At 39.2% G+C, this 27643-nt stretch overlaps 2 protein-coding genes and 1 long non-coding RNA gene across 3 annotated transcripts; 2 read left to right on the plus strand and 1 right to left on the minus strand.

Annotated features, from left to right (window-relative positions):
* The first annotated feature begins 2492 nt into the window (after positions 1-2492).
* On the plus strand, positions 2493-6687 carry LOC134144884 (uncharacterized). Its single transcript, XR_009959503.1, has 3 exons — positions 2493-2730; positions 3090-3172; positions 5633-6687. It is a non-coding gene; the product is annotated as an uncharacterized LOC134144884 (long non-coding RNA).
* A 2107-nt stretch (positions 6688-8794) lies between these two features.
* LACTB (lactamase beta) lies at positions 8795-20198 on the plus strand. The gene is made up of 6 exons (XM_062584152.1): positions 8795-9031; positions 9658-9724; positions 11054-11244; positions 11632-11977; positions 13406-13571; positions 15369-20198. The coding sequence occupies exons 1-6, from the start codon at positions 8795-8797 to the stop codon at positions 15910-15912; spliced, it is 1551 nt and encodes a 516-aa protein (XP_062440136.1). The 3' UTR covers positions 15913-20198.
* A 702-nt stretch (positions 20199-20900) lies between these two features.
* On the minus strand, positions 20901-26785 carry RPS27L (ribosomal protein S27 like). The gene is made up of 4 exons (XM_062584153.1): positions 26711-26785; positions 25787-25895; positions 22228-22338; positions 20901-21111 (listed from the first exon to the last, which is right to left on the minus strand). Exons 1-4 carry the CDS (start codon positions 26714-26716, stop codon positions 21083-21085), a joined length of 255 nt encoding a protein of 84 aa, XP_062440137.1. The 5' UTR covers positions 26717-26785; the 3' UTR covers positions 20901-21082.
* Between the last annotated feature and the right edge of the window lie 858 nt (positions 26786-27643).

Consider the following 27643-nt stretch of genomic DNA (forward strand, 5'->3'; position numbering starts at 1 on the left):
AAGTATTGCGCACAGTGTAAAATAGACTGGCAAGAAGGATGCTATCGTTTCAGCAGGCTATTCAGAAAAAAAGAAGGAACATATCCAGAAAGTGAACTAGGTGATAAAGCAGCTCAAAGGAAAACAGCAGGGAGATTTGCACACAGGGAGCGAAGACCTGCCGGGAAGGTGGACAGCGTGACAAGGATGGGCAGAAGAGCACTCCAGATGCTACTGTTATGCCTTGTGCTGCTCCTCTCACCTCTCCTCACATTCCTCTACCACAGAGGAAAGAGGCTGGTAAAGTCCAGGCAGCAGCAAAATCTTTACGTCACCCCTCCTCTGGGTTCAAAGTGCGGTGTACAGGAGCTCTTCATGTATAAATCAGTAAAATTCCTTTCTTACAGTGGTTCTGGCAGCAGCGGCAGAATCTGGGCTACATTTCTGCAGGCTGGGACTTCATTATCAAATACCTTGGCCAGGAAGGTCATGATCCTTTAAAAAGAAGAAAGCAAACCCAGCATTTTTTTTGCTGTTTTTCAGCTGTCAGCTAGCACGTATCAAATGTAGATGTGCCTTTATTACACACACACACACACGCGCGTCATGGTACAGGGCATTTCCTCGGGATAAATGACTAGAAGATTGTGGGTACAAGATACAGCCTAAGGGATCTAAACTGGTTGTTAATCCCTGGGAAGTGCTCTGTGCTGAGATTCTTACATTACAAGTTGACAGTAAAAAGCACACAGGGCTGCATGTCTCTGTCTCTTGAGGAGAAGCAGCAGCCATGGCCACCTTGGCCATGGCCAAGTGCCTGAATTAAGTGCCTGAATCCTTTTCCTGCTCCCCCAGCAGTGCACGTGCTGTGGGCAGCTAACAATGGAACTGGTTCATTTTGAATCTATGCTTTCTGTCAATTATTTGCTATTAACAATTTGGATTGAATTAGGGAAAAATCAATATAATTTAAACAGTTGAGATTGTTTGCCTAGGGTTTTGTGCCTTTTTAGCTAAGTTTCTAGAAGTTCATTTTCTCAAACCACAGAAATGCATGAACAGCTTTGGCCCCGTGCTCACAGTGTCTATACAGCCACAGCCTGTCTGTTTGGCTAAGCCTTAGTTAAACAAACAGCTCCGTTAGTGCAAAGGTCTTGGTGTTGCAGAATCAAGCTTTGTGGAATCGTTGCACAAGGAGAAATTGTCTTTCTTGTGTCAAAGCTGCTGGGCCTTTAGCTGCTCTGACATTTAATATGTAGATTAAAAAAAAAAAAAAAAAACTGTCCCTAGTCAGGATCCCAATGAGACATTTCAGTTTCTAAAGGAGGAGACCGATGTTCAAAGATGCTGAGCGTGCAGTAGCTTTTGTTGTTCTCAATAGGACACTTGGATGCTGTATTAAAGGTTGGAGATTTGAGAATCCTCATTTAAAATACAGATTTCAGGGCTTCCTGTTTTTGTTGTATTTCCAATTCTTCTTTCCCTGATGTCTGTTTTGCCTTTGAAGCAATACTAAAGAAATTACTCTCTGCTGTAGTGTGAACAGGAAAACCAAAGTGTGCTGTTTTGTTTCATAGTTATGGATACCTTTCTCAAATAACATGGGGATTTCCCTTAGTTTCTATTTTGTTTTCCTCTTTGAGAATTCACAAGAACACCAGCTGTCCATGTAAGAAATGTTTTTTACTTACACCTGCTATTTAATCTGACAGGCACTGAGTTGAGTAAGAACTTGTTACCTTTCATTATACCCTTTAGAAAAAATACTATCACCAATTAGGTAGAGCACTACTTTCCCTCCAGCATTAGTACATCTTGAGCTTGATTCCCTTTGGAAGCATGCATCAAAACCTTGTTAACCTTCCCACTACAAGATCATCATTGTTGGAGATGATAGGATGAAAAGAATCCAAGTTGAGTGTCAGACATTAAGATGAGTGTGCAGGTAGTAAAACTGGTCTATTGAGTAATGTTCAATCCCACCGTAAGATATAACTAAGTATGCTATACATGTGTATGTGTACTTGTGCATATCAGTGTGTGCATGTATGCCAGAAAGTGTATACAACATTTAATACAAGGAAATTATTTCCTTTGTGCTGACGGCATGCATTGAATATATTAAAGTATATTCGTTATTTACAACTGAAGCAGTTGATGGGTCGTTCCAGATGGCAGGAGGGATAAACTGTCCCCACTTCGTTCTTATTGCAGAAGTCAGTTACCCAGGCAGTCACCTTCCCTCATTAATGGAGGGTATCAAACTGTTCTTAGCTCCTTCCCGTACCTGCGCATGTGGAAGTACAAAGGAAATACCTGCTTTAGTGTTTGCAGTGACCCTGCTGCAGCACAGTAGATTCCATTAACTTTATCTACTGCTATTTTACATGTATAGAAAGGCAACAGAGTAAAATCTCTTATTACTGATCTGCATAGCACATAGCAACTGTGCACTTACATATGTACAGAGAGGCTCTTTTGAAACATGCCTCAACTTGGGAGCAATCATATGAAGCGCAGGAATGGAGTCTGGAGTATGCACAGACTCACTCCCATAAGAAAACACAGGCCCAGTGCCAAATGGCTCCACCCAAATATCTGAGATGTTACTAATTTGATAAGAGCCCTTTTCCTGTTTTTGACTAGTGTGTGCAGTTGCTCAAGTTATCTGCGCTCAGTTCTCACAAAAAGCACTCCTAGTGACACGGAGCATGTCTGCAGGGCAAAAATGAACGGGTAATCGCAGCACAGGTAGGTGAAGCGGCACTAGAAAAGATAGTCAAAGCAGTGCATATGTGGAAAATGGGCTAGCAACCAGCTTGTGCCTACAGCTGGATGAGTAGTTGGTGCAAAGAGAAGCAGAGAAGCACTTGCTGCTGACAATAGGTATCAGTAAAAAGACATGCTGGAGCTTCAAATATTGTTGGAGGGTTTGGAAAAATTGCTTATCTCTTCCCACAGTCTAAAATAGTTAAAGTAAACACAAATCAGGATTGTATTCTTCAGAGAGGGATGTGTCTGATGACTCCCATACAGAATTTGCAATCACGTTTTTCCTCTTAGTACTCTGTCAAAGTGAATGTGCCTGTTGCTTTTTTCCTCACTTATAGACACATGAAGTTGAGATCGCACCAGAACCTGGCATTTTAGGACAACTGAATGCAGTCATCTGGTCAGCTGCGCTCCTAAGTTAGTAAGTCAGCAGCAGGCATTAAGAGTTCTCACAGTCACATTTCTTGGGCCATAGTTGTCTGAGGCTTGTTCATTTTGTTGAGCTTTGTATTTTGGGGAAAGGGGTGGAGAAAAGATTTAATTGCCCAGTTTTAAGGAGCTCCTCCTAGAGCAAGATGAAAAGCTTTACAGCAGTAAGTGCATGTACTCTAATTTTGCCTTTGGGCATTTGGTACTTTCTGATTAATATGCTTAATCCTTTAGGTATTTTACACCTGCCTTAATTCATTTCTTCTTAAAGCAATGTGCTTCAGGTCAAAAGATATACGTGGAAAAACCAGAGGTGCTGATGCTGTCTGGTATCTGTTCCTTTATGTGGGTAGTGGCTACAAAAGACACTTTTTTCTGTGGTACATTGCACCTCTTCCCACTGAATGGGGAGAAAAGCTGGAGAGCGTAAAAAGTTCAGACCTATCAATCAACTGAATCTAATGATAAACATAAAGCCATTCTCAGGGACTAAACTGTTTAGTCCTCTCTGTGCTCAGTTTTCTATCAGAAGAGATTGTTGTCTGAAAAATAAGTTCAGGAAAAAACAGGAAATCATTCTGTATGGTTATTGGGACTTTTTATTTTTTGTTTTTTTTTACGCTAATGTATTTGCCAAATGTTCCTTCATTACTTGTTTTAGCTGGTGACAATTATTTTTCCTCTTAGTGCCAAGAGGTTTAAAGTAAGCCCTGAATTAAAAGTATGAGAAATCACCACGAGAAAACTGAGTTTAAAAACTAACCTTTCTGCAAAGAAGAAAAAGAAACGGGTGTGCCCTTTGGCCGGTCTGTAACCAGAGCATGGTCTTTTCAGCATTCCTTCGCCTGACATGCAAAACATTTCCTAAACTCCCATCCTGTTGTTTCTAGGAAATGTTTGGGGCTGGATGCAAGTCATAAAGGAAGTAACAATGTGGCACAGTAAAACTCTCTTATTTTCCATCATATTGAAAGTAAACGATTCCCAGGAGACACCTCTCAAGCACACAGGCAAATAGAATAAATTAAGGAGTCACATGCCTTTTATGGTGTGTGTAAAGAAAGGGTGGTCAGGCTGCACTACTGCGCAGGTCGGTGTGAGCTGCTGCCAGAAGGCAGGACCAACGTGCTGGGCTGCTAGGTGGTTCTGAGGTCTACCACTGCCATCTCTATTAACTTGTGACTGGGACATAGACATGGCACGGCTGTGCCACTGGTCTGGCTGCAACAGGATCAGTGCTCTTGTGCAGTGTAGAAAAAGTACCTCATGTTTAACTAAACTCCTAAAGAATTTAAGATTTATAAAAATCCGGTATCTGACATCTGAATCATGGTTCAAGCACAGCAGAGCCATAAACATGTCGGTCTCAGTGTCTGAAGACTGAGTCACCTAATGTTGTAATTGTGCTTAGTCTCCTCATCCAGACACCTTAAACATTTCAAGTTCTGTTTCTGAGTAACGTTTGGGGGCTAAGTTGTTGAGCAGATAATTCATTCAGTCATGATTTTTGTTCAAAAAAAAAGAAAAACACCTAAGGAAAGACATTCATTTTAAAGTAAAACTGTAAGTACACATCTATTTACATACCCTTTGGGGAAGAGATGTTTGTTTTTTGGCTGGATCTAACTGTCCTAGCATAGAACTTCATTGGTGTGCACTGGTGAGGCTAACGCTATTCTGTAATGGCACTGTAATCACACAGGTGTTACCTTGATAAGCAAATTATAACCCCCTGAGAACGGGTGTACTGATCAAGAGCAAACAAATAATGTGAGGAATCTGTAGTAACAACTCAGTTCAGTAAGACTGAGACACCCAAGAGAGATTGCACTGCAGTAAAACCATCCCTTTGCTAGAAACTGGTTAAACCCGTAAAGCTTCTTATTGCCATCTACTGTACAAAGGTTTCAAGCCAAACGGGAATAACAGTTCCATCTCTTGGTTCTCCAAAAAATGAAAATGCTTCTGAAAATAGAGAAATCAGAGCTTGATTTCTGTCTGGATCTAATGTTCCCCTTATTTATCTTCTTTTCAAAATCAGAAATAATTTGTTTAAAGCAATCTTTCACATACTGAGAGCAGAAACATCAGGTGTGATCAAGTGAATCATTATTGCTTTATTCTTTGCATCTTCTGTCAACATCAGCTTCCCCTATAGCTATGTATACAGGTATACCTAGATATTAATATTAAAAGTATTATAATTGTTGCTTTCCCTTTTTTCATCCTCATTTTATCTGGCATAAATATAAATTATGTTGTTTTTTGACAATTTTATCTTCCACTTGTTAATTGTTTTCCATTAGACTTGGGTTTTTTAGATCTAGAAATTAGTGTTTGTTTTTAAGTCTTTACAAAAATTACAATCCCAGGGATTAATGGAACATTTAATTGGTTCCTGCACAAATGGAGGAGGATTGATAGAAATCATGAAGTTTTTTTTTTTTTTAAGGAAGTATTGATCTTCATGATTTGAGAACAGCCAGTGTTTCCGGCCTCTGCTGCCCACCCGCAGCAGAATTAGCGTGTTACACCCTTGAGAGTGGGGAACAGCAGCGCGGAACGATGCGACAGCTACTGCCCAGCAAGACAGCTAGGAAGACGCGTGCACGCTTTGTTTCAAAGTCTCATGTTGTTAAGCCCTCGGAATTTGTCTTACTCGAAGACCACGCAGCCTGGAGGGATTCTCGATACTGAGAGTGCGAGGGGGCCCGGGCCGGAGCGGTAGCGCTGTGAGGTGAGGGAGCGCAGCCCTGAGACCTGCTGGGGGAGACGGCCCCGCTGCGCGAGGGGAGACGCCACGCCGTGTCCCGACCAGCAGAACTGGCGTGTTCACCAAGGCCCACTTGGCAGGGAGGCAGAGCAGAAGAAAATTCAGCTGTTTCAGTGCTAAACCGTGTGGAGTTTTTCCACTATGCTGGAGAGAACTCCAGACAGCCTTTTCTGCCTGTGTTACGTAAGGAAGCTGGATTACAGCTGGGGATCTGTCCCTATATTTTTAAGTGACTGATGCTCAAGGATAGAAAAAACTTTTTTTTTTTCTTTTTTTTTTTTCTTTTTGTAAATTTAGAAATGAATTAGCCTAGTACTTGCTGTTCTCATTTTCTATTGCTATCAGTGGGAGAGAGATTTCTTAGCACCTCAAAGGGCCTGGAAACTCAACTCGAAGTTCAACAAAAACCGTAGTTTTGAGGAAGATGCGACATAAAACTGCAGGTCACATTGTGCTGCTGGATTTAATGTAAAGCTCTTCGTTAAAGAGAATCAAAGAAAAATGACAGGATACATTACTCTCTTAGGCACATTCAAAAGCGTGATGCCAAAGAGGGTTTAAAAATACAGAGAATCCTCCTGTCACAAAATACTTCCCAGGATAGTTTAACACAGTGCAAAGAAGCTACCAGAAAGTACATCTTGTACCAGTTGGGCATTAATTTGTACTGTTATAAACAACTGAGTTTTATTGAGAAAATAGTAATGAGAAATAAATGCCTGCTATAAAATGTGTATCATCTGGTCTGCATTTGACTTCACACATGAAAGCTATTTGGTCTGGCTTCCTGCCAAATCCTGCAGTTTTGGAGATCATCAGGCAGAAAGAACACTGAATTCCCTAGGTTAGGAGCTCAGAATTTTCTCCTGGCATATCGTATGCAGAGTTCCAGAAGGAGAGACTCCCTCCTTTTGCTTACAATTATGGCTCAATTTTTTGAATTTTTAAGCCATAGTATTCTCTGTTAACATCTTTAACATTTGCAGTGTGGCCATTACTAGGAGTTGTTAGCTGTTGTTCAAGAATCCTTCAACATGTATACATCTTGTTTTAAGTCATTCTCCAAATACCCAAGAAAATCTCTGAGAAAGGAACGGCAAACCCCTGTACCGGACTGTATAATCCATCAGACTGGAAACTGGCGGCTTTCTGCATAAGGAGCTTTCTGCATTGCAATGGAACAACACATCTCAGTCACTGCCAGTTATTTGCAGGGTTTAGGGCCCTGGAAGTGTTCAGTCTTTAAGGCATCCCCTCATTGAGGAGTTAAAAAGAGAAGCACTATGATCATTTCTAACCTGTTTGTAAACCATTGCATTTTGCATTCCTCCCCTGTGCTTAAACTCCTGGACAAGTTAGTCTGAAACCCCAAAGAACAGTATCAGTGATTAAAAAAAAAAAAAAAAAAAAAAAAAAAAAAAGACTGAAATGGGGGATTAATGAGGATTTTTTTAACATTCTTTGAACCTAACATTATCTGCGCTATCTTCAATGTAATTAGTAATTTCCCAGCAATGAACAATACAATAGATACAGGAAAGGAAAAAGAAGAGGAGTTAATGTGAAAATGTTACCACTTGGTACGACAAAATTTATATACTGGCTGACAAAAATCTATATACTGATGAAGATGTTTTGATGAGCCACTTAGACGTGTGGACTAACTCCACTGACACCTGAGGTGTCTGGATTTGTCTTTGCGTTGTGGGCACATTGGCTCTTCAGTTGTCAGCAAATGGCTGCTGTGAGGAGCCCAAATCTGCAGATTCATCCCTCTGGCAAGCTCACGAGAGTCCTGATTAGTGCTGTCCTTGGCTCCTCGACTGACATTTGGACTTAGATCTGGCTGACACTACTTACAGCATGTCAATCTGCATCTGCTGATGCATTGAAAATTCTCTTTTCTTTCTGCCTTTTTGAGTAATAATATAGTTTGGTCATTTTTTAGTCTAAAGTTAATTCACTGTTCAGTCAACATTCAAACTGTTACAGAGAGCTATTAAAAATTTTATTGGCAACAAATATACACAAAGTTGAGAGGAAACCTCTGTTTGAGATACTCAAAAGCATCAGCTGGAGGGCGTTTTCATTTCCCATGCCTCAGAATGTGAGAAAACAACTGCAACTACCTGGAAAAAGCTGTTTCCAAGAGGAAACGTGGGCTGTGCCATTAGTACTGCTCTAGGTTGCCACAGCCCAGGCTGAACTGCACTCTAAAACTGGCACTGGGAAGTTCAAGGTTTATAATTAATTCCTCATCGAGCTAGATTAAATACACTCATATTACAGTTGAAAAGTTTTATCTCAGTGCCAGCCTAGCTACCCAACGTTACCGGCATTTTTTCCAGTTACCGGCAGAGCAGAACCGTACTTTAAAAATCCTACTTTTTAAACAGGGGAAGAATTCATGATAATTTGATTAATCTTAAGGGGGCAAATACTGCCCATAACTGAGTCCGGGCACAGAGATGTTCCTGGTGGTAGGTTAAACGCGAGTCCTACGCACCAGGCTCACCGCTGCCCGGCTGGGCGCCGGCGAGCGGCGCGGGCGCGGCGGGCTGTGACCGGCGGTCGCGCAGCCCCCCGCAGCGAAGGCCGCCGCCAGCCGCCCTAACGCGCGCTGCTGCTCAGTCACCAGCCGCGCCCGGCTGCGCCGTTTCTAACGTGCAGCAGCTTCGCGCCCGGCGGGCGGGCGGCTCCGGCACGGCGCGGCGCCCCCGCAGCCGTTTAACGGCCGGGGTGCGCGCGCGCTTCCCCCGCTCGATGCGCTCGGGGCGCGGCCGGAGCTGCCTGGCGCGCGGCCGTTGGCGGCAGCCGTTGGCGGCGCAGCGCGGCGCCGCCATGAACGGGCTGGTGCGGGCGCTGCACCGGGCGGCGGCCCTCGGGCGGGCCGGGCGGCTGCCGGCGGGCGGCGGCGGCGCCGGGGCGCGGCCCTGGGGCTGGGGGCTGGCGCTGGGGCTGGCGCTGGGAGTGCAGGCGGGCTGCGAGGCGGACGTGCGGTCGGAGGCGCCGCCGCCGGCCCCTCACGGCTTTGGCGGGGCCATCGAGAGGAGCCGGGACCTGCTGCGCAGGGTCAAGGTGCTGTGGGGGGCGTCGATATTTTTTTATATTGCATCACTTTTACATACTTTACTTCATTATCCTCCTTCTTGGTGCCAGTGAAGGCTGGCTGTGCTTGGGAAGGGTAGGCGGGGCAGCGCGCAGTGGTGGAGCGGATGAAAGTACGGGGCGGGACGCCTGACCGCAAGGGGTGACCGCACAGGCTGGAGGAAGGGGCGGGTGGATTGTCCCCAAAATAGGCTATAGTTATTTTGAAAATCTAACCGAAGCTCCCTGAAATTCTGTTTGTTAACATATGATGCCCATTCACGTACTACATACTGAGTTTTAAATGTTTTCTATTTATTTACCTTTGGTTTTGCATGTCCTCATCTTTAAATCCATTAAATTATGAAATAAAATAATTTAACTAAACTGTTATTACATTACCGGGTTATGTTTTTCATACTTGCTGCATTGAAATTGCCGGTTTCTTTTTTCAGAGCAGTTTACACCAGTCCAACTAGTACTTAACAAAATCATTTGTAATTTGGCAACAATATCAGGAATAATTTAGTTGGAGGATTGGTTTTGGTTCTTTAGGGGTTTGGAGGGATTAAAAAAAAAATCTCTCCTTAAAATGCCTTTTCTCTCTCCTTTGATAGGATGAAGCAGGAATCCCAGGTATACTGGTTGGAGTTTCTGTAGATGGAAAGGAAATCTGGTCAGAAGGTCAGTATATGGGAGTATTAGTTTTGTAGTTGTGCATGCCCTTGGGAAATGATGAATGGTCTTTAAAAGTTAACTATTTACTTCAGACACAAGTGTTGCTGTTAAATCTTTAAGCTGATTTCGACTTCTGCCTCCACAGTTCATAACTGCTTAGTTTCTTCAAATTAGGTAAAGGAATTATAAAATTAGAGAGATGTCTTAGAACAAATGCTCATCAATATAAGGCTCCAAAAGATGTTCTGTTCATTGATTAATCTAAGGTGCCTGCTATTAATGTGAACAAAATTATTAAAGAATATGGTATACATTAACGTTGACATTAATGGCATGTGACTTCTGCCATAATAAGTGGAACCACTTTACACTTGGCATTTGAGTTAAAATGTATGTGATTTTTTTTAATTGAAATATTTCTGACTAGTTATTTTAGTTTGATAAGGATTTTTCATCGATATTTTTGAAGAAATCTTAGAGAAAATTTCCTACCAACTCATGAAAGTTCATGAGAGTTCTGTCCTGGCACAATTCTAAACCATTGTGAATGACGATTGATCATTATATCATTCATTCTGCAAATGCTTCCTACTTAAAAAAATCATAGTACAAAATACTCATGTATTTTCTTTTGTTTTTGGAGCAGTGAAGAACTATGTGGGTGGCCATACTGATCAAACTAGAATTTCATCCTCTTGTTGTCCTATCTCAGGACAGTGGCCAGAAACAGGTGACCAGGGAATATGAACTGATACTTTCCCTGGTAAACTTTACTAACCTCCAGAAATCAATAGTTCAGTAACTTCCTGAGCCTGCTAGTATATGTCAACCAATGTATTTAAGAACCTTTCTTCTGTTAATTTAGCAGATCAGTCTTTGTATATCTTTATACTTGAGGTATACAGCTTTACTGTTGTCTGGTAGAATTGTATGTTGAGATGAAAAGAATTGGTCTTCCCCTAGGAACTTACATAACAGGCAGAGAAAGAAAGAATAGTTCTCATTTGGTGATCCATCTCCCATTTGTGGACTGAGGTATAGATTATTACTGGGAATGTAATAGGTGTCATTCTTCTAGAAATTATAAGAAATGTCTCTGATTACAGAGGTTATCTTTTAGATCTGTCAGTACTGTTCATATTATGCAGGCATTTGATATTAATTTAAAAAAATTATTATATATTTTCAGAAACACTTTGATAGGTTTGTGTTTTTTGTGGAAAGCTAAGATGATAGCAGTACATGGCAACATATTTCATTAAAGTGAGGTTACAGAATTTGAAAGATTCTTTGTAACTAACTTTCTCCTGACATAGTGTTTTCATTTTCTTACAGGTTTGGGTTATGCTGATGTAGAGAATCGTGTAATATGTAAACCAGAGACAATCATGCGAATTGCTAGTATTAGCAAGTGTCTTACCATGATGGCTGTTGCTAAATTGTGGGAAGAGGGAAAACTGGATTTAGATGCTCCAGTACAGAAATATGTCCCTGAATTTCCAGAAAAAATCTATGAGGGTGAAAAGGTATGTGAGAGTTTATTGGTAACACTTATTTGGCTTTTGTTCGTGCCATTGCCCAGCCGTGTGTGTTTGTACCTGGATCTATTGATGTAGAACACCAGAAATCCTTTAGACATGTACTGATGTTTACTGCTTGAAAAAACAACATTGGAAGTTTGGATCTTCAGTTTTGTATTAAGAGTATGTATGTGTCCATGTGCATATATATGCATGTATTTTTGTATATATACTTAAATACGTATATGTATGTATTTTAAACCAGTTTAATACACAGTGTTTAAAAGCTTCTATATCTTTGACTCTTCCTTGTTATGTTCTTTTGGGTGATTCAGTATGCTTTGTGTCTTTAATTACAAAGGCTTGTCCTTTGATATTGTCCTTTCTACCTAGGTTGTTATTACTACAAGACTGTTAGTTTCACACTTGAGTGGCATTCGTCACTATGAAAAAGATATTACAAAAGTAAAGGAAGAGAAGGAAAAGGCAAATAGGACACTTAAACTAACAAAACCTAACCAGGAGAAGGAATTAAAAGGAAAAGAAGATAAAGGCACGGAAAAGGTGGATTCTGTCAAGACTAAGAAAGAACACGAAGATGAGGAAAAAAGCCGAAATTCAAAACCTGGCAGGAGAGGAAAGGAGTTTGAACAAGAAGAGTATTATTTGAAGGAAAAATTTGAAAGTGTGATTGAATCACTGAAGATATTTAAAAATGATCCTTTATTCTTTAAACCAGGTGAGTTTCTACTTGTTTTAATTAAAAATGCACTGTTTGGTGAAATTTTAGTTTCAAATTGTTTTACATGCAATGAAGTTAGTTTAGTCCAGTAAAGTGGGGTGATTTTTGTTTATTTGTTTTTCTGTGCTCCATTAAAAGTTCAACAGAGAAGTGTGCAGGCTGTTCTGTAGAAACTGTCCACTCTTGTCGTTATATTACAACTGACTTAACTTTTGATGATCAAAGTAATCATTAGGACTTTGTCAAGACAAAGCACTGCTTTAAGGATATTTTTAAACTGAAATCTTTAGTGGTACCTTATTTTCAGTTTATGTAAAGGTACAGACCACAGTGTTTGTACATTTGAAAGTTCTTATTTGTACAGTAGAGCACATGCGTGCCTTGTATAGAGAGATCTCCATCATGCATTTACTCGTATACTGTTCTTTTTTGTTTTTAACTATTCAGTTCAGTTTTGCTGTTACTTCAGCTATACAGCTACAACAACTAAACCTTATTGGAAGATGCTGAAATTATTTAAGTTAAGTCCAGAGATTACTTTGAAGAGCTTCAGATAAAAGTTCTAAATGAGTTGGATTAGTAGGCAAATGATACTCATTGCTGATTAAATGGGTGTTACTTGCTGTTTAGGGGAGATGGATAGAAAGGGGAAGACGTCAACCGTTTTTCCACTTTGGAGAGTTCTAAGTTAATTGAACCAATGTCAAGTAAGGGATCTGTCTGTAACTGCAGGGACTTCAGTGAAAACTTTTACTTGGTGTATTGGTGTTTCAGAAAAGATGTTAGCGCAAGAAATAAGGAGATTAAAAACACAAAACATCATTTTGTAAATAATTTTGTAAATAATACTATCTAAAATAACGTGTGTTACTGTTACATGACCTTAAACGATATTCTAGAACTAGAAAGGTTAAAACATGATAAAAGTGATTGAAGACCTTGGAAAAACCTGAGCCAGTACTACCCCTGCTTTTCCACCTTTAAGGTATAGATAAACAGAAAAATCACAGTGGATCAGCTTCTCTTAGGAAGTGATTACATGGTTGACTTCTGCTGCTCTCTATCTAGATACCCTTGTTAGAACTAGCATGGTAAATCTTGTGAAAAGGATGTGAAATGTTTTTCTCTACGTCTCGGTGTGAAACCTACCTGTAAATGTTGATTCTTGAGAGTTCTTTAGTGCTGTTGTCACAGCTGCCTGCACTCAATGAGTGTCTGTCTGCTCCAATACAGTAATGGCTAGGGATCAGTATCTTGAGCCCTAGTTTTCACAATTGTAATATAATGTAAATAATTCTTATTTGTTGCTATACTAGTTTTATTTCCTGTGTGATTATTGAAGTTTTATCCCTCAAAATTTTCATTAAAGTATCGTGCAGCTAACTCTTCTTCCCTGTCCCCCCCTCCTTTTTTTTTCTTCTTAAGGTAGTCACTTCTTGTATTCAACGTATGGCTTTACCCTCTTAAGTGCTGTTGTGGAGAGAGTTTCAGGACAAAAATTTACAGATTATATGCTAAAAATGTTTCAGGACCTGGATATGCTGTCAACTGTGCTGGATGACAATGAAGCAATAATATATAACAGAGCAAGGTAAACAAGAATGAAATTTTACTCTACCTTTTCCATGATAATCATTGTTTTTTCTATCTTTTTGAGCCTACTGAATTAAAATATGCAATTTTTTTTTGGACGAGTGTTTTGATGAAGTGATTCATGTTATTTCAAACTTGAATTTTATATCAGCATTATGGTATTGATGTTGTAATTAGCATGTGAAATTAAAGAATAGAAAAGTATTTTCTAAGGGTGTGTGTGTGTGTATATATATATATATACACAAACACACATATATATGTGTATATATATAGAGAGAGATAGTAGGAGTTCTGAATTTTGAATAATTTTGAATAATTTTGAATAATTTTGAATAATTTTGAAGTTTGCATTTAGTTTAGTTGCAAATGGGCAGGTAAGTTTAGGTAGAGGAAGATGAAGGAGTAACTGGGAGGCTCTTGTACAATGTGTAGTTACCTCAGTTTGCTTTATGCTGACTTCCAAAGAGGTCCACTGAATGGTAGTAGTTCATTCCCACAGTAATAAAAGGCTTGATCTATCTATACATATATATGTGTGTATGTATATATATATAGAGAGAGGGGGGGGGAAGAGAGATACAAACCCTTTTACAAATGGAAATGTGGTAGGGATGATTGGGACAGACACTCCTATGGGGATCATCTTCTGCGCTATTTAATGTTGAACAAAACTGAGGCATGAATGTGTTGTTTTTCCTTCAAGCATAACTGGCTTGATGTCTCAAACCTAGAAACATTGAGAAGTTGGGTATTTCTTAATAATTTGTTTGTGCTATATTTTACTGATACTAAAATGCTTAAAACTTTGCATTTTCAAGATCTTCTTAAGATATAAGTCAGGCATTGAGTATCTTTGTAAGAAACTATTATCATGACAGAAAAATAGAGTATAGGGGCACTGAGAGATTCTCAGGTCACTGGCTGAGTTGATGGCAGAGTGGAACTCTTTACCTCTCTTTTTTTGCTTCAATCTCTGAATTGTTACTTCTTTTAGAAGATCCCTAAAAGTTTTTCAGTGTAAACGCGAACTAGTTAGGGAGTGGGTACCTGTTTGGTAGTAGGTATGCTTTTTATACTTTCATGGATCTCTAAGTAGTCTGTGGGCCTCTTGTGGCCTAAAGACAAGGTTCCAGTTATTTCAGTGCAGTCAGTGCTACTATTGTATTGTTCCTGATAGCTCATTTTCCTATTCTGGCTGATGGTTTCCAATTGATATTTTAATAAAAGGTTTTGCAAGACTTCCATGCTTCTCAGTCATATTAGTAGTTCTGGCACACTTGGTTGTTCTGCATCATCACTGTAATGGAAAAAAGGCAATCATAAATGGAAAACACTGCCTCACAGTGAACAGGGCATGTAAGATTTTAGGGAAATTTCAGAGCAGTGTCTGATAATCACAAGGGCAGTAGTAGGATTCCTCTCTCTTGAAACACTTTACATTTACTACACAGATTTAAGACAAGTCCTGTGCTGGCTGATCTACAGGCTTCTTCCGTGTCTTCTATATTGTCTTGACCTTTAGTATATCCTACTAGTAAGAAGAAAGATTAGTGAGTTATTGAAACAAAACTTATAACCTAAAAGTAGTCACTTATTTTTGTTTTCCCATTTGAATTTCTTCATGATTTGATTTTCTTCAAAAATATATTAAATATGAATATTTTAAAAACACAATTTTAAAGTTTCTTGAGAGCAGGATGATATATAGTCAATACGCTCTTAAAAAGTAGGGTAGTTTAAATAGTTTTACATGATACTTGAGAATGATGAGTTAAATTTTCTTGAATTCTAGGTGTTATGTTTACAACAAAAAGGGACGGCTGGTAAACGCACCGTATGTGGACAACTCTTACAAGTGGGCTGGTGGTGGCTTTCTGTCATCAGTAGGTGACCTTCTGAAATTTGGAAATGCCTTGTTATACAGTTATCAAGTTGGACGATTTAAAAACAGTAATGGCAAACTTCTTCCTGGGTACCTCAAACCAGACACAGTCGCAATGATGTGGACCCCAGTGCCAAACACTGAAGTATCATGGGACAGGGATGGTAAATATGCCATGGCTTGGGCTGTAGTGGAGAAGAAACAACAATGTGGCTTTTGTAGACAGCAGAGACATTATGCTTCCCATACAGGTGGTGCAGTGGGGGCGAGTAGTGTCCTCCTCATTCTTCCTGAAGAGCTGGACTCGGAAGTCATAGATAATGGGCTAGTGGCACCACCTAGAGGAGTAATTGTTACTGTTATCTGTAATATGCAATCAGTTTCCCTCAACAGCACTGCCTTGAAGATTGCAAGGGAATTTGATAAAGAAAAATGGATGAGATACATAGATTAAAAAAACAGACGTAGATAACCAAACTACTGTACTGAAACATGGGAAAAACCATAAATGGAGAGGGGGACAACTGAAGTCAGAGATTGCTGAGAATACATGAGAAAGTATCAAAAGTTCAACTAATTAACTTCTGTTAGTGGTGCTACATTTTCATGCAACTGAATTCATCTCTCAGGGAAGTTCCTAGCTTATAGAAGAGAATGTAAAAGTTGAATTTGACTTCCTGTGTTACCCGTATAAATCATCATTTATATTAGCAGGTCTCCCCCCCCCCATCCAGTTATGCACTTCACAAAGATTTAGGAAGTAGTGTGGGTTTCTTGTACTGGGAAATTCAGCAACAAATTATGTAACTTAAATGTTAAATTTGTGCAAAAATTTTCACATCTTGATTTGAGTTCCCAAACACTTATTTTTTTCACAATTCAGGTCTGCCAAAACTTTTCAGTGTTATTTAAAAGTTTTAGTATTGATTTTAGATTTTTACAGAGGCTTTTTTATTTGTTTAAAAAGCAAAAAACAAATGCTGAAGCTACCTCCGGAATACAGATTTATACCAGAAGTACATTTTAATCAAAGATGTGAATTATTGAAGAATTAAAAAAAGATTGAAGCTAGAGTAATGTGAGTAAAAATATTTTCATTATATAGCTGTCTTCCATTTTGATTGGGCACAGAGAATATGTGAAACCTTTTTACTGTGAAATAAGGGTATTATTTTACAGTTGAATATGCCAGAATAGCACAACATGGTAAACCATTAAACTCTTATTGTTAGCTTTCCCTACAGGATAAATCAGCCACAGTGTGCATGTGCAACTTAGCACTGGTAGTAGAGGTGGTAGTTAATAGCCAGGAATAGCACTGTATTCTGGTTTGTAGATAGACCTTTAGATAAAAAAAAAAAGTTCTGATAAAATTTAAAGGCCATTCTTGAAGCCAGTAGTGAGGTTTTACAGATGAAGAGGATTGTGGTTTTTTGCTTTTAACCTCCAAAACCATCCTTTTTCTCATTCTGGAGATCTGCCTTAAGGAGTTATGTTTGCACAAGGTGAGCAAGAAATTATTGTGACAGGTTCCCAAAGAAGCTGTATGTAAGCTTCATTCCTATTACAGGAGTATAATGACAACTCAGTATTATGAGTTTTATATATTCCATAATGGCATCTCCTTTTTCTCAAGGGCAGCAAAAAGCCATTTACTGCTCGGTCATCCCTTTACTGATCTGTTTTCCCCAGTCCACTTTTGTTCAAAATGGATTTTAAGTATCTCAATATAGGAAACAATATGCCCTTGTGGAGGGGCATGTTATTTTACTGTCCTCGTGCCCTAATTGAAAAGGGTTCCAACTACTACCTTTTCTTGGCGTGAGACAACTTCAGAATACCTATCATAGCTCTTGAGAACCTCTGTACTGTTCCTAACGCAGAAAATAATAAAATTTCTGTCCCATATTTTTTTTCCTTTTTTAAATTGGTAGCAATTTCTTATACAAGCTGTATCACTGTCTTTGCAATTTCTTACATGTTTAGAGCGGGGCAGCTCAGACAGAACTGTTTTAGTGTGTTCTCCAGTGGCAACTACTTAAGTTATGCCTTTCACATGTACCTTAGGGTTAAGTTAGTCATCAGGAGATCTTTGATACTGTCTTCAGGAGAATTCCCACGTTTCTTGTACAGTGCTTAGCATGATGTCAGTCCCAAAACAGCTAGGAAATATTTGTGTGTGTAACTTTTTTCCTACTGTGGTTTTCAATTAAATGAGAAGATGGTACAAATTTAGCATGGTAAATACTTGAGACTGTAGGAATACTGTATAGTGTAGGAGTTACCAGTTCCAGTTACCAGTGTTCCAGTCTGTATACTAATTCTTGCGAGATCTATCTAGCAGGTGTAAACTTAGAGGTAGTCAGAGTGGAGATAATGCTCTGATGAAAGATAGTTTGTTGTCTTCCTTCTGCAAGTTCTAATCAGTGTAATAGGGTTGGATTTTAGAAAACAGAAAAGTTAGGTGTTTCTTCTTGATTCACTAGTTCTTAAACAGTTTGCTGCTTTAATGGATTTGATTGTTGTTTTTGCGGAGTGTCTTTTCAGTACCACTGCTGTTAGCCACTAACTTGTACTACATCCAGACCTTTGGTTTAACATGCAGCTGCCGTTAGCTACTATTAGTAGATTGCATCTCACGTTTTCTGTCCACAGTGCTAGTATGTTTGATCCTTTGCAGAGCTGGTGCAGAGCCTTGCTTTGCGTGTTTCACCAACAGTTTCTTCACAAGACTGCAAGGAGGTGTTTTTTTTAAACAGACTCCTCTTCCCCTGCGGTTAGATCAGATGCTTCTTTCTAGCCTGAGACAACACAAAATATCCTTTAGAAAAGATGTGAATGCTATGTCCCAGCATTGTTTAGCAGCTGTGCTTCTCTGAACCTGGGCAGAAAGATGGTTCAGGTGGTCTCAGATGGTACAGCTGAGAGAAGATAGCCTTACCTGCCTCTTCTGCAAGCTACTGCTGATAGTGTTAAGTTCATAATTGATACCTGCTCTGTGGTAAAATAATATGCTGTCAGTTCTGTTCCCAGTATGCCTATAATTGCAGTTATTAAGACTGACAAACGAGGAAATGAACTATTATGAGGTGTCAGTATTTTGTTTTGATTTTTTTTAATTCAAGATGGTACGACTGTTTCAGCACTTTTCATAATTACACATAATCATTCCTGTGCCTTAAAGCTGTAAAAAACTTACTTGCATTTATACTTTTTGCTTGGGTTTTCTGGCCCACCAAAATTTCACTTTTTTAATTCATTAATAATGAGTTGTCTTAATAGCTCAAAAGTATCAAACTAGTAGAGAGAACAGAGGCATGAAAACCTTTCTGAACAAAATGTTCATTTGGTCAAGCAATAAATTCATCTAATTTTTCTTTTAAATCTTTAGTAATAGTTGACAGTTCCAATACAGAGGTACTGGAGATCAGCATCTTCTACAATGGCAACATGTTTTCAGTCTTGAGCACTTAGTAACTGGTAAGCATGCAACAGCAGAAGTCACTGCTCATTTTAGACAAGGAACAAGTAATTTGTTCAGTTGTTTTCATGTTGAAGGATACGTTAACAGAAATTGACCAAATACAATGTTTTAAATACAGAAACTCTGAAAACTAACATTGGTACTATAAGATTTATAGCCTTTCTTGTGTGATATTTTTATTTTGCAAGTGACTTTTGATTGTTCTTGAAAAACATTCTGCATATGTTACAAAAACAAGTCTCAGTGACTGTTGTGTCTAGGTTTAGATAAAGATTCAGCATGTAAGTTTGCCAGTATGCTTGTCTACACTTGATCAAATATGCATCATGAATGAATATTTGACGTATGTATGAGCAAATAATGGCCAGAAGTAGCTAAGACATTTCTAACACTAAGCTATTAACAATGGTATCTAACTCAAGAAGCAGAACAGTTAGCGATTAACTTTATATGCAGAGACAACGTTCTTTATACTGTATCTCTGGTAACTTAAGGCTCTTTTTTTAAGAAAAAAAACACAACAGTGTTTGAATGTCACTAGCCTATTGTCATGTGTACAGTATTGGACACATTATAATTTTTACATTTCACCTTCTAGCACCTGTAGCAAAATGGGTCACTGACTTCCTTTTGATTTGGTAATTCTTTACTTAATCATGAATTTTATGTTCTCGTCTGTTGGCGGGGGGGGGGGAAGAAAAGCACTGATATGGGAGTGTAGGAATCAGTTTTAGCACATGTATTCAGGTCACACACAGATGAATTAATATTGCTACTCTGATCTCTATTCTGAAACCAGTTATTTGATGGACTGGTATTAAGTGTGGGCAACTGTATGGTCACTCAAAAGCAACCTGAGTGATAAACATGCTCTTAAATTAACCTTTATTGTGAAAGCACAGTATGGCACTGACCTAAAACTACTTTCCTTAAAGGCATGTATACTAAATTAGTGTATCTGTTTCTCTACCAAACACCTGCTTTGCATCTGATAATTATCAGTGTTCACTGAATGAATTAACTGAAATAAAACATATCTTGTGAATGCACTGAATTATATCATCAGGGTTTTTTTATTGACTAGACACAAATTTGCTATCATTAAAAAACAAATACAAGTTAAATAAATTTCAACAACAATCAGCTCACCAGGTCAGCTGGTATTTTGAAAGAGATGTTGTTGACATGCAACTGAATATTTAGTAAAATAAGATGCATATAAGATTACATTGTTTGAATGGTTTATCATGGTTAAAACAGCCTTTTAACTCTAATGGTTCTGCATAGCCATTTAGAAAGGGATGTCTTTAAAAATTTAATCTTAAAAATCATTTTCTTCCTTCAAAAAGGTAATTACTTATATATATTACTGAAAAATATGCATGGTTTTGCTATTAGTTATTTTGTGATTTGCTGTCTTTCTCAGCTGTTAATGTAGACTGCTGACTTACTGTTACTCATTACCATATGCTGTCTCTATCTGTTTTTGTTGTTTTGCAAAATACTCTTCCTTTGTATTGTAATCCAATCCAGTATAGAAGCTCAATGGGAGTCCCTAAACTAGAAGAGAGAGGGGGAAAACCATATGTTCTAAAATAACAGCTGAACATAAGTGGGTAATTTATACTTGAAAAATAAACTGACAGATTATCAGCATATTTGTCAACATGGTGAAGGGACTAAAGCAATGCTGAAAGCAAATGAGTTGCATGCCCTTTATAAATCTGTCTAGCCTTTATGATTCTTACATTAGAGCAGCTACAATGATAAAGCATACAGAATGCATTCTGACAGTGGTCTCTGTGTCACCACCTGCCTTACATTTCTGTAGTTGATAATAACAAGGGGAAGGGAGCATGCAGGAAGTGTGAAGTTCAGATTCTTGCATTAAGTGCCACTACCCAATTGTAATACATTGTTTGGAAGTAAAACTATAAAAAATAGAGCTGTCTGCAAACTTGCAGGAAAAATTTGCACTTTGAACCATTTATTGAAAAAGAGATTCCAGCTCATTAGTCACTTCTGGTATATAATTTTTACAAAATCAACCATAATTACATTGTTATATTAACAGGCATTTTTTTTAACAGGTAAGGCTTTCAGGGGCACAGATCCCAAGTAAGCATGTTGAAGAGACTTTTCAGTGTTGCTTTCTTCTAAATGAACAGCCTGTAAAGAAATCACAGGAGTATAAATGAATAGGACTTAAATTGTTAAGACTGCCATAAAAAATTGCTTCCTCAAATTCTGCTACAGAATTTGTGTAATAGATTTAAATTTCATATACCACAAAAGGTAAAGATCTAGCACTTTGACTCTTCTCCAATCCAACCAGAATGATATTACTGTTTTATAAATCATCTTATAATAAGGCTCAGGAGTGCCTTTTCTTTTCCCCCCAGCTGTCTTTTTAAATTCCATTCTACTGTTCCACTTCTGATTGATACAAACCCTAAACCGAAACAGCTGCTAAGGCTGTTGAGCAGCTGAAAGGGTTCCAACACTATTTCAGATATTCTGTTCCCCATCAGCTACATGTGTATAGTAGTATATGAAACAAGTACTGCTATATGTAATTCACATACGTTTCTTTATGAATGAAGTCTGTATTCATTCTTTAAAGTAATTTAAACTCTCAAGTATTTTCCAGTGTTTTCCATATCCTAGACCTTGGGCTGTACTTCAAGAGAGTGGTGGTATACCAGTTATCGGCACAGAATGATAAGTGGTTATTTGCTTTCTTGTAATTTATACAAAACAAATTTTGATAGGGAACACTAGCCAAGTAATTGGAAGGAAGAAACTTTCAAATACTTAAAAAACAAAACAACAACAACAAAAAACAACCCTCACCACTGACTAGCAGTGGGAGGGATCACTTTAACCTGACAAAAGTACTCTATTCCTTTTAATAGTGAATAATCACAGGATTAAAAAAAAAACAAAAAAACCAAAACAAAACAAAACAAAACTCCAGACTTTGTTCAGAACTAAAATTAAATAGACCATATATGTATCACCATTAGGCTGAAGTAAATTACAAGTCAATGCATCTAAAATCAAATGTGACCAAAATAGAGCTGCTTAGCTGTTTGGCATGTCTATATATCTTTTTAAGAAGCTGCAGAAAAACAGAGCCTGCTAACAATGTTTTTGCTAATCAACTCTAAACAATTTGAGATTTTTTTTCCAATATCTGTTTTCAAAATCAAAGCTAAATTATTTGCAGATTATAAATACATGGTCTTAAGCGCAGTATTTGGACTGTTAAAGATTGCCCCTTACCTTCTGTGAGCCTAGCCTTTCCCCCAGTAGGCTGGCATAGGACAGTTGAGCACCCTACACACAGAACTACTGTCTGAGCATGGCTGAATACGGTGGTGATCTTGTAGCATCCTGGAAAACAGCATTATTGTAATCTCTCCATTGAGTGTTTCTAGTTTTTTTTTTTTTATTATTATTATTAAAGACAGCTCTCAGACACTATTTGTTCCAACTCCTCCTCTAAAGAGAGGAATGTATGTATTTCATTATCTTAACCTATTTCAAAGTACAGGATGCCTTGTAAGAAACTAGACAAGTATCTCTAATGCTTAAACTTCTCCTACAGTGCCCAATAAAAAGCTGATCTGTATTAGTATGTTTTATTACTGGTTCTCTCAAGGTACTTCCAGTGAGAAGCTTAAGAGCAGTACACAAGAGCTGTTCTACAGTTTAAGTAACCAACAGTGTTATTTGACACGCATCACATAATACACCAGACTTCATAATGGTAAATAGTACTAACAATATTGTTTTTCCTTTTATCAACATACTGATCAAACTAAGATGGCATTGAGACAGGCATGTTACTTGTTCAGCTGCTGTATAGTTTTAGGGAAAAAAACCCAAAATAAAAAATAGATGTTAAGTTACCCAGGGCTATCAAAACTGAAAATTTTCAAGTTATTTTCTGTATGTGTAATTGAACCAGATACTCTAAATACAGTGGTCCAAAAATGGATCTGTTTGTCATTACACTGCATACTATGTAAACCAAAAGCATTGCTACTGTAGTTTGAAATATTTGCTTTTATTAATACGCATCCAAAAGTGACAGCTAATTGACTGAAATTGTTATGACTGTTTATGAGAGAACTATCAACAAAGCCTGATAGTTGACAAACTCAATTTACTTGCAGTGTCTCCTGCAAACAGGAGGAGTCTGTTACCTTATTTTTATGGCTATCAGAAACTGTTCACAAAACATTTGGAGACTTGTTCTGCTATTTAGTGAAACTGTTCCATGATAGTTATACTTTTTTAATGCATGGGGGGGGAAAGACGGCTATCTCATCCCAAGCTTGAAAGGAGTAAATCAGCAGGAGGTTCTGTAGATACAGGCTAGGATATCTGCTAATGGACCTTTCAGTTGCTTGTCAACGTACATCCTTAGGACAAACTTTGGAATAATCTAAGCTCTTCCTTTGGCAAGTAGCTTACTCCCCTCTTCTACACAGTGGTTATCCTCAGTTTGTTTGTTTTTGTTTGTTTGCTTTTTAATAAAGCCAACGGGAGTGAAAGTAGAAGCTGCCACCTACTAGACAATCTTCATACCTTCTTCAAACAATTTTTAAAATGACATTAGTTCATAATATGCAGGACAAAGCATTCTGTATCTAGAACACAGGTCAAACTGTATGATGCATCCCACCTCCTGTAATACTGCACTGCCATTGCAGACCTCCTGCTTTCCTGACATGGTTCCGGACTACAAGAATCCAGTCTATCTAGAAAAACAGGTAATTTGCTGTGGTAGAGCACTGCTATTGACGAAGTCTGGCAACTGTGAATATAAACATTACTGTACAAAATTATTTGCTTTCTGTTTAATAATTGGTACATATAAGGCACATGCTTGGCTATATTCCACTAAATTAGTGTCATATTTAAAACAGAAGACTTGCATAGAAAAACTTCACCCAGTTCCAGATCCAAAAATAGGTATTTTGCAGATGTCTAAACTCCATTACTTAAGAAAACAAAAATGGAATTGTTCTCATACATAAAGGCTTTTTTACTCTTTTTTTTTTTAATTAGTCAAGAGGAATTGGAAAGGGAGGTGTTGGAGATGAAAAGATTTATAATGGATTTCAATCCAGATGTGAATATAAACAGACAATTAGCTATTGACAAGCATAGAGGCCATTTTCAGGTGGCATCAGTATCTGAAAAAATCAGAAAGAGAAGACAAAATAGAATATATGATATGAGAAAGGTCATCTTAAACTTCAGAAGAAACCCTGACAAGGAAGGTGGCAGGCACAGAGAATTCCTTTGAGAGAAGATGGCAGCTTTCTATGTTTAAACCATAAATAGCTGCTACCAGGGTATTTGTTTGGAGAAAAAAAAATAGAAGCTAAAACTTAGCAACAGCGAGTGTTGTTTTTCCCCATGATTTTGAACTTCTACATTGATCAGTTTTTATTTGGGGTTTTTCAAGAAAAAGAGCCCAATTAATTTCAACAACTATTTATCATCTTCAGCACCAGTGGATGATACAAAAGGCTGCCCGATGTCACGAGCAGTGCCTCAATGACCATCATTGTTGAAGCTCTTCTCTTTTGCTGTAAATATTTCTAAAACTCAGTAAGCAATTAATTCAAAAATTAGGAATGTAACAGATGACCTATGGGCATAAGTTGGCATTTCTAACTGTATCTTAGTGCACACATGTATGAATGCTCGTTTGAAGCAAGTTAAGTTTAAGTAAGTGGCACTAACCATGTATTTTTTTCTTAATAATCACATTTTACCTTCAAACAGTTTTAATGAATTTATATCATCTTTAGATGGAAAACAATGTTTCACACCATCCTAGAAATCTAAACTACTAAGAAAGAACTAGATAATAACAAATACAAGGAAATGGATACAGCAATGATTCGCTACACTGCGTCTTGTCAGGGTGATCGTGGTTCTAAGTAAGTCCATGTATTTTCTTACTGTTTTAATCTTAATTTTTTTTAGTATACTTTTACACTGTTTATACTTTTCTTATACTGCAAGAGTGTCGAAGACAAAAGGTACAACCTTTGACAATTTCTGTGCCTCAGTAGGAATGCAGCTGTGCTGATCAAAGAAGCTGGTCAATGGTAGCACATTCTCCTATAACTGTGCCATAAAATGTTATGTTGTAATATGCATAGGCGAGGTTGTACAGATGTTTCTAAGCCAAAATAATTAAAGTCTGTGAAAACTAGACACAGACAATACCTTAAATGTGTCCTATATGTGTGGGTTTCATGTCAAGTTTTACTACTAAACAGAAATACGCAAAGAAGAAAGTGGCGCATTTTTTACTTTTTATGTAAAGTTCCAGTATATTTGATTATATCCCTGCAAAAAAGCTTTCTGGTTGTTCTTCCAGAATCACCCAACTTAGGAGAAAAATAATGTCATTTTCAATTTGAAATTTGTGCAATGGATGTTTTAAAACATCTCTTTCATTTTAGTTCTTACACATGGAAATATTGGTGTTTTTTTTTTTTTCCCCACCTGCCAGAATTTCAGAAAGACCTCCCTGCAAAAAACAAACAAAAACATAAAAACACCAACATACTTTCTTTTCTGGAGGTTTGAAATGATATTAAGACCTGATATTTTAAATCAATTTTTCAAAAAGGTTGAAACATTTTATTGTAAAGAAAAAGCAACAGAAATTTCAACAATGTTTTTTTTTTAATCTACAGAACATACAAACCACATTTAGGTAAATTAATTTTCAGAGGCCTTTTATGAAGCTGAACTGCATACAAAATCAGTTTCATTTCTTTTTTAAGATATAAACATTTTAAGTATTTACCTGGGCATTTTACATCCATAAAGTAGGAGTTTGGGCTCTGCACAAGACGTTTCTTTTTGTGCTTTTTCTTCTCATCCTCTAGCGAGGGGTGCACTAAATCTCTAGCCAACTGGACACGGAAAAAAAGGCACTGTTAAATAATGTTCAGTCTAGTTAAATAAACAGCCTGCTACAAACTGTATCTTCTGCTGCCTGTAGTTTGCTCCCAGGCATAGCTATAGTTAAGCTATCTGTGTAAACATTTGTTCTTTAGAATTTACAATACCACTGTTGACTTATGTTACTTGAATCCCAGAATAGAAGATGTAGTATATTAGGAGAAGTGCTGTCATTGCAGACGTACAGTGAAGTAGCAATGCTACCGTGTCTGTTTCCCTTGAGTGAAAGGGTTGAAGCAGACAGGAATAACCAAAAAACCCTCACAAACGCTTCCAGGTACTCGGTGAGTATCTTGATTCCTGAAATGCATGCCTGCAAAAGCAAGCATGGAGCTAGCACTAGAAAGGAGGGAGAAAGGGAAAATTAAAAAATAAAAAGGTGGAGCGGGAAGAAGCACTTAACGGATCACGCCGCAGCCTCGGGAAAACGGCCTCTGGGAGCCACGAAGGGACTGCGCGGTGGCGGCCAGCGCCGGAGGGAGCAGGGCGCGGGCGGCAGCCGGCGCGCCGCCAGGCCAGGCCGCGGGCTCGCCCGTCCCCGCGGCGCCCGCTGCGCAGGAGGCGCCGGGGCCGGGCCCGGCCGGGCCGGGGCGCTGCCCGCGGCCGCGGCCCGCGCCCCCGGCCGGGCCGGGCGCCCCCGCACGGCGAGGCCGCGGGGCTGCGTCACCCAGGAGCAGCCTCCGGGGCCGCGCCGCCCTCGCCCCCCTCCGCGGGCCTCGGCCGGACACGTCCCGCGGCGCCGCCCGCCGCTGCGCAAACAACTCACGGGCATCTCGCCGGCGGAGCCGCCGCCACCGCCGCCGCCGCCGCTTCCCCCGGGCGCCCGCCGCTTCCGGCGGGGCGGGGCGGGGCGGGGTGCGCGCTCCGCCGGGGGCGGGGCCTGGCCCCGGGGGCGGGGCAGCCTCCGGCCCCGCCCCCAGCGGCCCGCGCGGGGCGTGGGCGCCCTGAGGCGGGCGAGCCGCGCCCTGAGGCGGGCGAGCCGCGCCCTGAGGCGGCTGCCTCGCGCGCGCCCGGGGCGAGTTTGGCGGCCCCTGAGGCACGCGGGAGGGATCTCGTCCCGTACAGAAGCTATTTTTCTGTACTGGGGGAAAAAAATGTAATTTCCTTGCATATAACGTACTTAATTAACCTTTTCCAGGAAATTACCGTAGAGAACCTGTGTTAAATGCACTTCCGGTAAAGAAGTGTTAAAGAGGCGATCTTTATGACGGATCTACTACTTTATCGCAGATAAAATTTAACTTACGGGGAAGTACGGCCTCACGAGGCCTTTTACAACGGTCCTCGTGACACTGCCCTGCCATAAGCATGTCGCGTTCCCTCCAGCTGCAGCTCGGGGGCTGGCTATGCGCGGGGGAAAGCACCGCTACGGTACTAGTTCAGCTTTCTTTTATAGAAAAAAAATCTGTATTGCCTTTCCGTGGTTGAATACATGACACATGAAAAAAATATATTTACTTGTAAAATACAATTTTACATTTTCAAATACAAATGCTAAAAACAGTTCATCAGCTTACAGATACTTAGTTCTTTTTTTGCAAGGCATCTTCGTATGTTTATTGATCAAGAGATCAGGATCTCAACTTGAATTCTCAGATCTTAAATGGGGTTTAGAAGACCAATGTGCTTTTATACTAGATGTTGAGTCAAATGTGACTCAATGTTTTATACTTAACCACACCTTACTTCAAACTATATG

This window comes from Rhea pennata, chromosome 10 (genome assembly GCF_028389875.1).
Source record: "Rhea pennata isolate bPtePen1 chromosome 10, bPtePen1.pri, whole genome shotgun sequence".
Classification (NCBI taxonomy): Eukaryota; Metazoa; Chordata; class Aves; order Rheiformes; family Rheidae; genus Rhea; species Rhea pennata.